The sequence below is a fragment of the Dreissena polymorpha genome, chromosome 1, assembly GCF_020536995.1.
Source record: "Dreissena polymorpha isolate Duluth1 chromosome 1, UMN_Dpol_1.0, whole genome shotgun sequence".
In the NCBI taxonomy this organism is placed as follows: domain Eukaryota; kingdom Metazoa; phylum Mollusca; class Bivalvia; order Myida; family Dreissenidae; genus Dreissena; species Dreissena polymorpha.
In genome coordinates, this window is record NC_068355.1 from 160853198 (window position 1) to 160865653 (window position 12456).

Sequence of the window (12456 nt, forward strand, 5' to 3'; positions counted from 1 at the left end):
CAAAATGTGTTTTTAAAATTCGAATAATATCAAGCAAAATTAAAGACCTTGATATTGTATGCAAGAAATGTCTTTAAAAAGGCCATTGACATTGATTCATTTTCAGATGGCATTCTCAAACTAAACGAGTACCAACATGATCGACTATGTGATTTTCCAGACCCCGTGAGGAACGATTTATGTTGTGGTTGTCACTAAGAGTTCAAATAGTATAGTCATTTTGAGTACATAACGATCTTTAAAACAGTGTCCCGTGTGTGTTATACAAATAATGGATACATTAAAAGCGTGTGTCACCATTGAAGGTGGTTTCACTTTTTCTGCGAGCCGTGTGATGAACATGCAGAACAAAAAGTTTTTTTATTAATTACTTTAAAATGTTTAATAGTTCACATACACAATGTATGTTTAATATGTGTGCGAACGAAATTTGGACAATCTGGTCAAAAATGAAATTTTCTGCTTAGCTCATTTTATAAAAGTGCAACATCTGACAAATTTAAATCTGAAATTTGGGCGCTTAATTCCTAATATTGACATAAGTTATTGAGATTTTTATTTTTAGGCATTAACGCCAATTTCGAACATTTCGTAATAAGAAATATGATTTACAAATCATGTTTTGACCTATTATTAAGTGACAGTTATGTTAATCACAAATGACTATTTTAACTTGTGTCGCGTGAACTCAATAAGTGTAACCGCTATAGGGTTGAAACTTTTAAACATCAGCATGTGGACTGATGCACCTCCATCTATTGGTGGAGATTTTCTTACAAAAAGCCGAACAAAATGGGGGGGGGGGGGGTAAGGAGGGTAGCTATGTCATACGAATACAAGTCTTGTTATTGTCTGTACAATAAAAACAGCCACGAAAATCGTTGTAATCAAGATCAAGTCGAAACAAGTCAATCATCCGGTTTAAACACATCATTAAATGACAATCACCTCGCCCCTTATTTTCAATATTGTTTTTCATTGCCTGATAACAACTGTTACAAAATATAAATCCAACATTGGTTAACTCGATCGTTGATTGATAAGTACCCCGCTCCATTAGCAGCTTAAGCTATTAACTGTCCCACTATGTTTTAAATTGATAATAAGTTTTGTCTTTTAGTGCCTTGTATAAATTTGGCCTTTTATATTGTTAAACGATATGCGAACATGGTTGATGTAATTTATATTGCAGACTAAACAAAACACGATATTGCACCGCAGCCATGGGTTCGAGTTTCTCATTGAGTAAATCGATGAAACCGATCCAAAGACCGGGAGGCAACCATACGCCGTTTCAAACTGCTCCCGGGACGGTAAATACTGGCAACGTGCAACATGGACACCATAACAGTGCATCAAACTACCCATCCTACCCACAACAGGCACATATCATCCAGCCACCTGTCTACGCTCCCGTTGCAGGTAACCCGGTGTATATCCAACAGGTACCTGGCTATGGGGTTCAACACCCTGGCTATGGCATGCAACCGGGTTATGGTATGCAACAGCCTGTTTATGGCATGCAACCGGGTTATGGTATGCAACAACCTAACTATGGCATGCAACAAGGCTATGGCGTGCAACAACAGGGCTATGGAGTACAACAGCCTGTCCATGGTACTGCCCCGTCTCATCCTAATCTGGGAGCGTCTCAGGCGAATACCGGCGTGCATCCGTCTAACGTGCTGGTAACTAACCCGGACCCAAGTACAGTAGAAACTCCACCGGAATACACTGAGAAACCGGCACCAGTAGCTGCAGTGAAGACTGAACCGACACCAGTAGCAGCACAGAAGACTGAATCGACACCAGTAGCTGCAGTGAAGACTGAACCGACACCAGTAGCAGCACAGAAGACTGAACCGACACTTGTAGCTGCAGTGAAGACTGAACCGACACCATTAGCAGCACAGAAGACTGAACCGACACCAGTAGTTGTACAGAAGACAGAGGTCACCGTATCAGAAAGTGATGTTCATCCCACGGGAGAATCAACGGGAGAGCATTAGATACTTGTTATTTATTGTTATAACTTTATGTTGATGTTACAAAACACGTTCCACATAATTTCTCGTGCATTTTATTTTGTGTTTTAACGTAATGATGCCATTGAACTATCATCCACTTTGTATGCAGATTTGTAAAATTTCATCAGTATATTCTGTATTAACGTATATCAAAGGAGAAAAAATTAAACATTTAGCAATTTATACACATGCAAACTGGTTTTTGTATGGTATGTTATTAGTACAAAACAAAAGGGGTTTAGTGAACAATATGCTCTTAATTTTATACAAATGTTGTTGACTAAATGAATAAAATTCAGAAAATAATGCGTGCATTTTTGTTCAAGATTTATAAATGGCCAAGATTTGATGACCATAGGTCAGTGCAAATGCATTAATTATTGTACTGAACCAAAACTGTTAAATTTTAAAATGGCTTTGTAATGAAAGTCTAATATCGTTGCATAATTTACTTATTTATTAGTTCATAACACTTGACTTCTGATATTGCAAAAGGCCTTATTTAACGTCGCTTAAAAATAATAGATATATCAGGCTCAATGATCTATCTTGAGACAAATATATCAGGCTCAATGATCTATCTTGAGACAAACATATCAGACTCAATGATCTATCTTGAGACAAATATATCAGGCTCAATGATCTATCTTGAGACAAACATAATTTGACATAATATTCAATCGTAACGTTTGAACGGACAAGGCAGTAAAATTTCTAATAAACGGCTAATAGGGTACTTCTTAACAATACTTGTTGCAGTATTTAACAACAAATATATATATATGTATATATTTATATATATATATGAGTTGCGTTCTGAGAAAACTGGGCATAATGCATGTGCGTATAGTGTCGTCCAAGATTAGCCTTTGCAGTCCGTACAGGCTAATCAGGGACGAAACTTTCCGCCTTAATTAAATTTTTGCTAAGAAGAGACTTCATTTAAACAGAAAATGTCATAAAAGCGGAAAGTGTCGTCCTTGATTAGCCTGTGCGGACTGCACATGTTAATCTGGGACGACACTTTACGCACATGCATTATGCCCAGTTTTGCTTTAAATTGTGTTACTCTCTGAGCGAAACATTGTGCCAAACAGACGTTGAGTCCGACTACTGTATTGAATACTACAGTGCGCTCGATGTTTGGTGCCCGACTACTGTATTGAATACTACAGTGCGCTCGATGTTTGGTGCCCGACTACTGTATTGAATACTACAGTGCGCTCGATGTTTGGTGCCCGACTACTGTATTGAATACTACAGTGCGCTCGATGTTTGGTGCCCGACTACTGTATTGAATACTACAGTGCGCTCGATGTTTGGTGCCCGACTTCTGTATTGAATACTACAGTGCGCTCGATGTTTGGTGCGCGACTACTGTATTGAATACTACAGTGCGCTCGATGTTTGGTTTTAGCTATTATAACGAATAAGTGGGTTGCATTAGTACACTATCTTGTTCTTACCCTTTTCTATTTCTCCTTATCCTCCTTCTTTATACTCATCATAAACGTCATCATTTTAATGTATTGCATATTAAGAAATTACACAAAGTTAGATATGCAACTCATTTAACACGTCAGCATTTAAAAATAAATATGTTGAATACTAAGACTGAACCTTTTAGTACTCCAAAACATTTTTACCATGGGCCGCGAAATCTTCAAATTTTGCATACACGTCTTTGCACCAATTGTAGTTCTCTTGCTGCCCATCTTTTTAGAAAAAAACAATAAATGACTCGCCTAACTGCAATTCGTGTGACGAAATTGAAGACTGCAACCACTTTTTCTTTCATTGTGCTAAGTTCAGTGTAGAACGAGCTCAGCTTATAAATAGTGTATCGCAGATATGTTCTCCATCACTATATGTTTTTCTGTTTGGTGATCCTTCGCTTTCTGTCGATGAAAATTATATCATATTTGACCATGTTCAGCGCTTCATAAAATCAACCAAGAGATTCTAGCCGCCATCCATTTTCTTCTTTCTGCCACTCTTCTTCTCCATAAATTTCTACGTGACCGTTTACAACCTCGAAATCAATACTATTTTTCTGTTTATGTTTCCTTTTCCCTCTCAATTTCTATTTCTTTACCCCTGTAAAATTGCTTGTGTTTCCTTCCATCATGTTAGTGGACTTGTATATACGTTGCATTTTGTATTATGTTGTTTGGACTTCTAAGTTGCATTTTGCATCTTGTATTGTCAATTTACTACGACGTCATGACATAATGTCATGCGTAAATATATTATTTATCGGGAGAGGGCTCCAATAAGGTTCGCCTTTCAGCCCAATCCTATGTCAATGTTATGTAACTTGTGAATATGTTATTATGTCGTAATAAATAAGTTTAAAATTAACACATCAGCATGTATTTATTTCTATTCGACATATATTATGATTTGGCGCCGATAAGTATGGCAATTGGAATGACACATATATTTTTATTTGCTGTCTTTATGTTCTAGACTTCTTTTTTAATTGTTAATGCGAAGTTTTACAACAATAATTGTTTGTATTTGCATAGCCGCGAGCAAAATCTTATTTCTGGACAAAATCCCCGAATACGGTACGTTGAAACCGACATTCTTATAGCAGAGTATAGACTGTGCCACTTGTGAAGGCTGCGCAAAATGGATTTTGCAAATACGTTGTAATTTCTGACAACGATTATTCCTAGTTAAGTTTAGTTCTAGAGTGTATGTGAGCGATATGTTATACATGATATTTAAACATGTACTGGTAACCATTACCTTAATTATAATCCCCCAATAGTATGCAAAATCTTAGGGTTTACAGGGTAAGTTACAGTATTATTATTCCGTATTTTTTAATTCTTTGAAATAAGATCATGAGCCATTATATTGGTATTTACTTTTCCCGCTGCATAGCTTTCGCAAGAAAGTGGATCTTCATCAGAAATGTAGTAAAAATCATACTTAATACCAGCAACAAAAATGTTGATCTCGGTCCTTTTCGCTCGTCAGCCGATAGTTTACGGGGTCACAATGCGTTACACTATCGGGAACGATGACATTAGATCGAAATGCACCGTCCGTCGTGTCAGCCTCCAAGCAGAGACTTGGTTGGTTCCTGGCATAGGTCTAATAAAATCCATGCAATCATCACAAACTGATTTTGGTCAGCATACAAATTGTGAATTTTATGTATTTTTTAAATATTATTTCCTCCCTTGCTTATGCTGTTTATCGTACATATCAGTTAAGCAAATTGTCGAAAAGTGTACAGATTTTGTATAACAGAAAAAGAAAGAACAATTTAAAAACAAATATTATTTCTATATTGTTATAATTTACTTGCGACGGTGTTAGTAACGCTCGTTTGGTCATTGTCGCCTCAGTTTCTACTTAAATGTACCCCGGGTACACTTTAGTATACTTAAATGATCCCCGGGTACGGAAGATGCACTAAAACGTACCCGGCCAATTAAGACATTACACGAGTTTTATTCCCGCCCAAAATCCGATGTAATAATACGCACTACAAAATACGACACAAATTTCTCCTTGAACAAAACCTGCCTCAGAGTTCTTTGTGGAGTATGAGTTTTGATATAGTTTATGCCATTTTCAAAATATTGACATAACTATGAACATAATTAATGTGAAAAAAAAGACCATTTGACCGTTAGAATTCCCGGGTACCGGGGTAAGTGTTAGTATAATTTCCGTACCCGGGGTACGTTTAAAGGGACCGTCAACCACGAATGACGAAAAAATAAAAGTTCTTAAATACCTATTTTTTAAATTATTAGTTTATTTTGATTAAAATATCACGACTGGTATATTACATTACTTCAGTTCATATTTTCAGTATGTATCGGTAATAAAATTTCGCGATGTGAAATCGAAAGTACATCGCGAAAATAGGTGACATAACGATATACACACTATAAATAACGCAAGTAGATTGATTTTTTTATATATTTATATATATATATATATATATAATATATATATACAATTCACTACGCATGCAGAATTTACATTCTAGGGATTTCCACGTGACGATGATGATCAATCTACTTGCGTTATTTATAGTTAACTGGTAGTTATCTGGTATCTGTACCCAGTAAAATTTATTACCGAATATACTGAAAATATAAAAACGTAACAACTTTTTTCAAGTAATGTTATATACCAGCCGTGATATTTTAATCAATATAAACCAATACTTGTAAAAAATAGGGTATTTTAAAACTTTTGTTTTTTTCGTCATTCGTGGTTGATGTTCCCTTTAAGAATAAATAAGAGTACCCGGGTACATTTAAGTGGTACCCGAGCCGACAATGACCAATCGAGCCATAGTTACCGTCTAAGAGCTTGCTGTTGTGCTATGTTGTTAAAGTATAGCTCGATTGGTCGTTGTCGGCTCGGGTATTACTTAAATGTACCCCGGGTACTCTTAAGTATCAATCAAGATTGGTACTGCAGCTGTAACGAATTGGTCGTTATTATAATTCTGCGAAGTGGTGCATTTTGGGCATGTGAAGTCCCATTTCTTCAATTTGTACGATTGAAAGTTTGGGTTTGTCATCAAGGAACACTTTTTTATGAACCCAATAAGTAGTTTGTTTACATCTTATGACACAAGGATAGATACTGCAGAGAACGACCCACGGGAAAAAATTGTACATCCATTGCTAAAAATGTAACCGATAGCTAAGTCCCTTCAGACTACGAAGAGGAAAATTGGAGGGACCCCTTGTGCAAACGCAAAATACATCATCAATTTCGGAAAATTCGGACGACTCATCCAATTTCGACATCTTTGGTGAGATAAAACACTTAAAAAATATTAATAGAAACGTCAAATCATTGGATATGTGAATATCATTAGCATCAGATATACATTTCAATAACTTAAACAAATTTTGGATGATAAACTTGTAGACATTTTTACAATTGCTGAAAAAAAAGACAGTTCCTTTAACGACAACATCTTCTCCACAGAGGGGTACACACATGACTATCTACCTATTAAAAGGCGACTGGACTTGGAATGCCCCACCATTGAAACAATTTGCTACCAACTTTAACTAAACAAACGGGGTATGAAATGAATTTTTGGTCTGCTCCCACAGACTCCATCTACACCGGACAGTCTATTTGATACCGAAATATCCACGGTGCTAGATCAGATGTGCATATATAAATTTTGATCCTATAATTGTAATCGGATATTTAAACTATGAAATGTTGAAATGTGACAAAAGAAAACGTATTGATAATCTAATCGATACGTTTAACCTGATAATCTTGTGCAAAACCCAACCTGTTTTACCAGAAATTCTACGCCGTTACTAATCGATGTTATTTTAATAAACTCTAGTAATTTACTTTGTAATACTTAAGTTGTTGACTGCAGCATTAGTGATTGTCATAGTGTGATTTTTTACAACAATTAAGGAACATATGGACACAAATGATCATATTTTTGATGATGTTGATGATATTTACTGGGCAACTGAAACTTTATTTAAAGAAATAGTTGATGAACACGCTCCTATTAAACAGAAAAAAACCTAGGACAAATCAACCCCATATATGAATTCTGAATATAGAAAGGTTATTTACAAAACTAGGCAGGCTCATAATACATACCTAAAAAAACCTTTTAAACCTTTTTTATCAAAACATACTCAAAACAAAAACACAAATGAAATTATCTTGAAAGAAAAATGATAACTTAGTGTCAGATCAATCACAAGTCAGTACTTTATTGAGTGATTTCTATGTAAATATTGCAAATAATATAGGCATTGGCAATAACACCCCAGTAAACAAGGATCACCCAAGCATCAGCAAAATTTCATTTCATCACACTGACAACTCTATATTCGAGTTCAAATTTACAACATATGCAGAGGTTAAATCACACTTAAACTCCTTGGATCCAAAGAAAGACACAGGCGTTGATGCACTGCCACCTAAAATTCTAAAAGCAGCTTCAAATATCATCTCACAACCTATATCTCACATTGCAAACCATATGATAGAATCAGTCAATTACCAAACAATCTTAAACTTGCACAGGTCACACCAATCTATAAAAAAGAGGACCCCTTTGTCAAAATGAATTAAAGGTCTGTAAGCATTTTGCCATCTATGTTAAAAATCTTTGAAAAAATAATTTATAAACAACTATCCACCCATTTTGAAAACATTTTCAGCAATTATTTGGCAGCTTTTAGACCTAATTATGGATGTCAAACTACGCTCCTCCGTCTTTGTGAAGACTGGAAACAATCACTCAAAAAAAATGAATACATGGCCGCAATCCTAATAGACCTATCTAAGGCATTTGACTGCCTTCCACATGACTTAATTATTGCAAAAATGTCTGCCTACGGTTTATCTCACAGTGCTTGTACCCTCATACACAGCTACCTATCTTAACGCAAACAAAGATTCAAACTTGGCTCTGAGCATTGTCCTTGGCTAGAAACAAAAAAGGGGTTTCACAAGGCTCTATACTTGGGCCCTCATCTTTAACATTTTCATGAAAGATGTATTCTATTTGGTACACAAATCAACACTCTACAACTATGCAGATGATAATACCCTCTCATTCAATCACATACACATTGACACACTCAAATCAGTCCTTGAAACAGAAAGCATTCAACTTACAATGGTTTAATTTCAACCATATGCAGGCTAATCCAGATAAGTTTCAAGCAATCTCTATTGGTAAAAAAACTCATGAACATTTAAAAGAATTCAGTATTGGGGATAACACTATAAAATGTGAAGATGTAGTCAAATTATTAGGCATTGACATAGACTTCTTATTAAACTTTGACCAACAAATCAGCAACATGTGTAAAAAGGGCAGCGAAACAACTAAATGTTTTATTAAGACTCATCAAATTTCTTACATCTGATAATAATATCTTAATATACAAGTCATTCATCAGATCCAACTTTAATTTTTGCCCGCTAGTATGGCACTTCTGCTCCAAAACAAACTTTGATAAACTAGAGAAACTTCAGCTCAGGACTTTGAGAATTACTTTCAATGATTTCTCCTCAAGCTATGATACCTTGCTTGATATGACAAACATGCCCACATTACACGTAAGCAGATTAAGAACTATGGCAATAGAAGCATAAACAACCATATTCAAATTACCTCCACCATACTTACACAACCTCGTGAAAATAAAACACTCTTCATATTCTATCCGTTACAGTTACACAGCTGAAGTCCTTCATATAAGAACAGAATCATACGGTAGGAAAAGCTTCAGTTTCAAGGCCGCCCAGGTTTGGAACAGCCTCCCAAACACTATCCGCTGCGCGGAAAACTACAAAGAGTATGTGAGACTGATCGGGACTTGGTGTGGTGCCAGTTGTAAATGCTCCATTTGTTCTTAATGTTTCTGTCACTGCTAACTTTGCTCCTTTATGTTGCAGCCCATGCATGCTATTATCATTTGCTTGGATTTCTTTTTCCATTTTAAACCTTGCTTGTTTGCATGAATTCATTGTCAGTCAGTTACCTCAGACCTGGTATAAAGTGATAGGTGTTTTTTAAATAGTTTAATCGTAGGTTGTTTGCCTCTTTTTCAGGTTCAATGTCTTTAAATAGTTTAAAATAGTTTCTCTCTTATAGACGTTTTTAACAGATCAACTCTGGTGTAAATCACTACATCCAGTATTGCCCTGCAAAACTGACAATGAATTCCCATGTATTTTTATTCTGCATGTCTGTGTAAATATATAAGTATGCTCAAGTATCAGGGGCGTCGGAAGTGATTTGACACTGTGGCGGCGAAGGGTGGTTATGGGAGGGGGTGGTAATGTGATGGGGTATCCCCTTCCAGTTGGTGGGGGTCTGGGAGCCTCCCCCGATTTTGTTTTCAAATTTTAGCATCAGATGGCATATTCTGATGCGTTCTTATGTCTGATACCTGACCTTATACACGTCAATTGAAGGCATATTCTGAATGACAAAAGTTGTGACAGACAGACAGACGATGGAGTAGTGATCTCTATATGTCGCAGTTTGTACTTTGTAGCAGGCGACACAACAATAGGGATCATGTGAGTTGAAAGAACGTTCTTCGGGATTTTTTTCCCGAAATTCCGTTTTGGAAATTTGAAATTCGTTCGATGGTTTGGAGAAGACATAATGAAATGACACAAAAAGTGGTAAAAACATTAAATAAGTTTTTTTTAAATTATCGATGCACTTTGAGTTATTACAATTCATTCAGGTATCTTTAGGTATCTTTAATTTTGTGATAATTAAGGACTTTCACTATTGGATATCGGCACATTTGTTTCATGTCATACTTTCCTTTATATTAATAAAAAGAAGCAAAGGTTTAAATCATACCGACAATTTAAGAGTCCCATGTTAAATTACTCAAGAATAAAGGGATTAGCGTTTTAAACGAGACCGATCAATTAACAACATAATTTACACGTACATTACCGCGGGCGGGCGATGACAATCAACAATACACGTGTCATAAACGCGAAAGCATGATTACCTTGCTTCGTGGTAAAGATATTTTCAAATATACAGGTATTGAAAAGACAAAAATGAAAAAAGTCTTTGCCGAAATTTCATTTTTGCCGAAAATATTGGGGCGGCGGCCGACGCCCTTGCCGCACCAGCTCCGACCCCCTTGAGTACATATTTTTAAAAGTCTTATGTATCTATTTAAATACTCTGGACAATTACTTTTAGTAATACTTTTGTTCTTAGCAATCATTTTTTATTGCTATAAATTATATGTGATAATCTGCATTTCTTTTTATCTAGGTGTTTGTTTATCTTGTTGTTAAGACTTTGTTTTTGTCGGAAAATAGCTTTGATAGCTAATGTTAACTGTTTGTAAAAACCGACTTTAAATAACGTTTCTTGTATCTTGTATCTTGAGTATATTGTGACCTGTAAGATATTGTTCGTTGGGGTTTTCAAAGTGGTGTGTAGCCTTCACAATCGAATCAGCGTCCTTGAATCGAGCACAGAAAGGACATGCTAAAATTATGTAAAATTATTTCATATAATTGCTAAACATATTGAGATTTATTTATATATCTAATATAATTCAAATCTAAGTTAGTATGTTCGTGTATTCACCGTGCAGTTTGATAGAGTCCATAGGTTGTTTTTCATAGTAATCGTATACATCCACTTCTTCACCAATATCGGACATGTTTATTCGGATAATATTGTGAATACCTTGGCGTTTAGTCCAAGTGATGAAACAAATCAGTCGATTTTGTGCAGTTTTTTTATGCTCCCCGAAATAAAATTTCGGCGGAGCATATAGTTGCCAATTTGTCCTTACTTCCGTCGACGTTTCAACCAACCCAGTCCCTGGGTGAATCGAAAGATCAAGCGCCTATCACAGACTTTGACGTAACCCGTTGGACCGAGTCGAGTGATTTTTGCGTTGGTCAAGTGAAAATTCCAAGCCGGTAGCCCGTTCGGTCGAGTGCATTTTTTCGTAACCGAACTTAGTAACATGTCCAAAATAGATTCATATAGACGCTTATTCAAAACTGCATTTGTTATTTCCCTTGAGCAATCATTGATTAGACGCTTATCGAACAGTGTTGTAAGTCAATCTTGCAAAACAACTATTTTTTATTACTGGGTGGAGAACTCGCGGCGATAGATTTGTTTTAATGTCTTTTCTGCGATATTTTGAGGGCGCAACGCACAAACATCAACTGTACAATGACAATGAAAATTGCAACAAAAATTATAAACAGTCAATAAAACGAAAATTCCAGCCGTTACGGAAAAATAATCGGTCATGGCTTCGTTTTGTATAGGAGACTTTGATTCTGAGCCAGCATTGCTGACTGGCTGTTAAGTGCGTTTCATACGTAATGTAAAAAAACAACATGCCATTAAATATCATGCTCTAACTTAAAAAGTATAGTTTTTAACAGATAAAATTAATCTGTCAAGAAACGAATCCTGACATTAAATTCAAATGTGTTATCATACTGCATTTTAGATGCTGGTACAATCGGCGACAAAACAGATGTGGCTTAGGCAATTGAACTACTGCTACAAATGTCGTTTTAGATTAAGAAGACTCAGAAGTTAGGGCAGAACGGTTACCTTCTTGTTCTACTTCTTATGCACAGGTAACATCCCAAAGATGAGCGGTACACCATACCCTTCAATCAATGGCAACCTTCATCATCGGAAATGAGGGTATACACAAACTCTTGCGGAACCTGAACCCACACAAGGCAACAGGACCTAATGCCATTCCTACAAGGTTCCTTCAAGAATTTGCAAGTGAACTCTCACCTATGTTGACCCTCATCTTTCAGGCCTCTCTGTCACAAACCTGTGTGCCTGAAGACTGGAAGCAAGCATTAGTGGCTCCAATATTCAAGAAGGGCGACAAAAGCACACCTGCCAACTACA

The 12456-nt window shown here is 36.1% G+C and overlaps 3 protein-coding genes across 6 annotated transcripts in view; 1 reads left to right on the plus strand and 2 right to left on the minus strand.

Annotated features, from left to right (window-relative positions):
- The window catches only part of LOC127858487 (uncharacterized), a 418400-nt gene that overhangs the window by 216221 nt on the left and 189723 nt on the right, over positions 1 to 12456 (minus strand). The gene's annotated exons all lie outside the window — the stretch shown is intronic.
- LOC127858370 (34 kDa spicule matrix protein-like) overlaps positions 1 to 12456 on the plus strand; it is a 420221-nt gene that overhangs the window by 200030 nt on the left and 207735 nt on the right. For 2 of the 4 annotated variants that reach the window (XM_052395457.1, XM_052395447.1), the window contains exon 2: positions 1193 to 2333. The exons of 1 other annotated variant lie outside the window; for it this stretch is intronic. In XM_052395457.1, the coding sequence (XP_052251417.1) occupies positions 1224 to 2009 (786 nt within the window). In that variant the 5' untranslated portion in view covers positions 1193 to 1223 and the 3' untranslated portion in view covers positions 2010 to 2333. Of the gene's footprint in view, positions 1 to 1192; positions 2334 to 12456 lie in introns of those variants that run through there. One more of the 4 variants, XM_052395466.1, reaches the window with a different exon arrangement.
- The window catches only part of LOC127858419 (uncharacterized), a 220495-nt gene that overhangs the window by 4879 nt on the left and 203160 nt on the right, over positions 1 to 12456 (minus strand). The window lies entirely within an intron of this gene.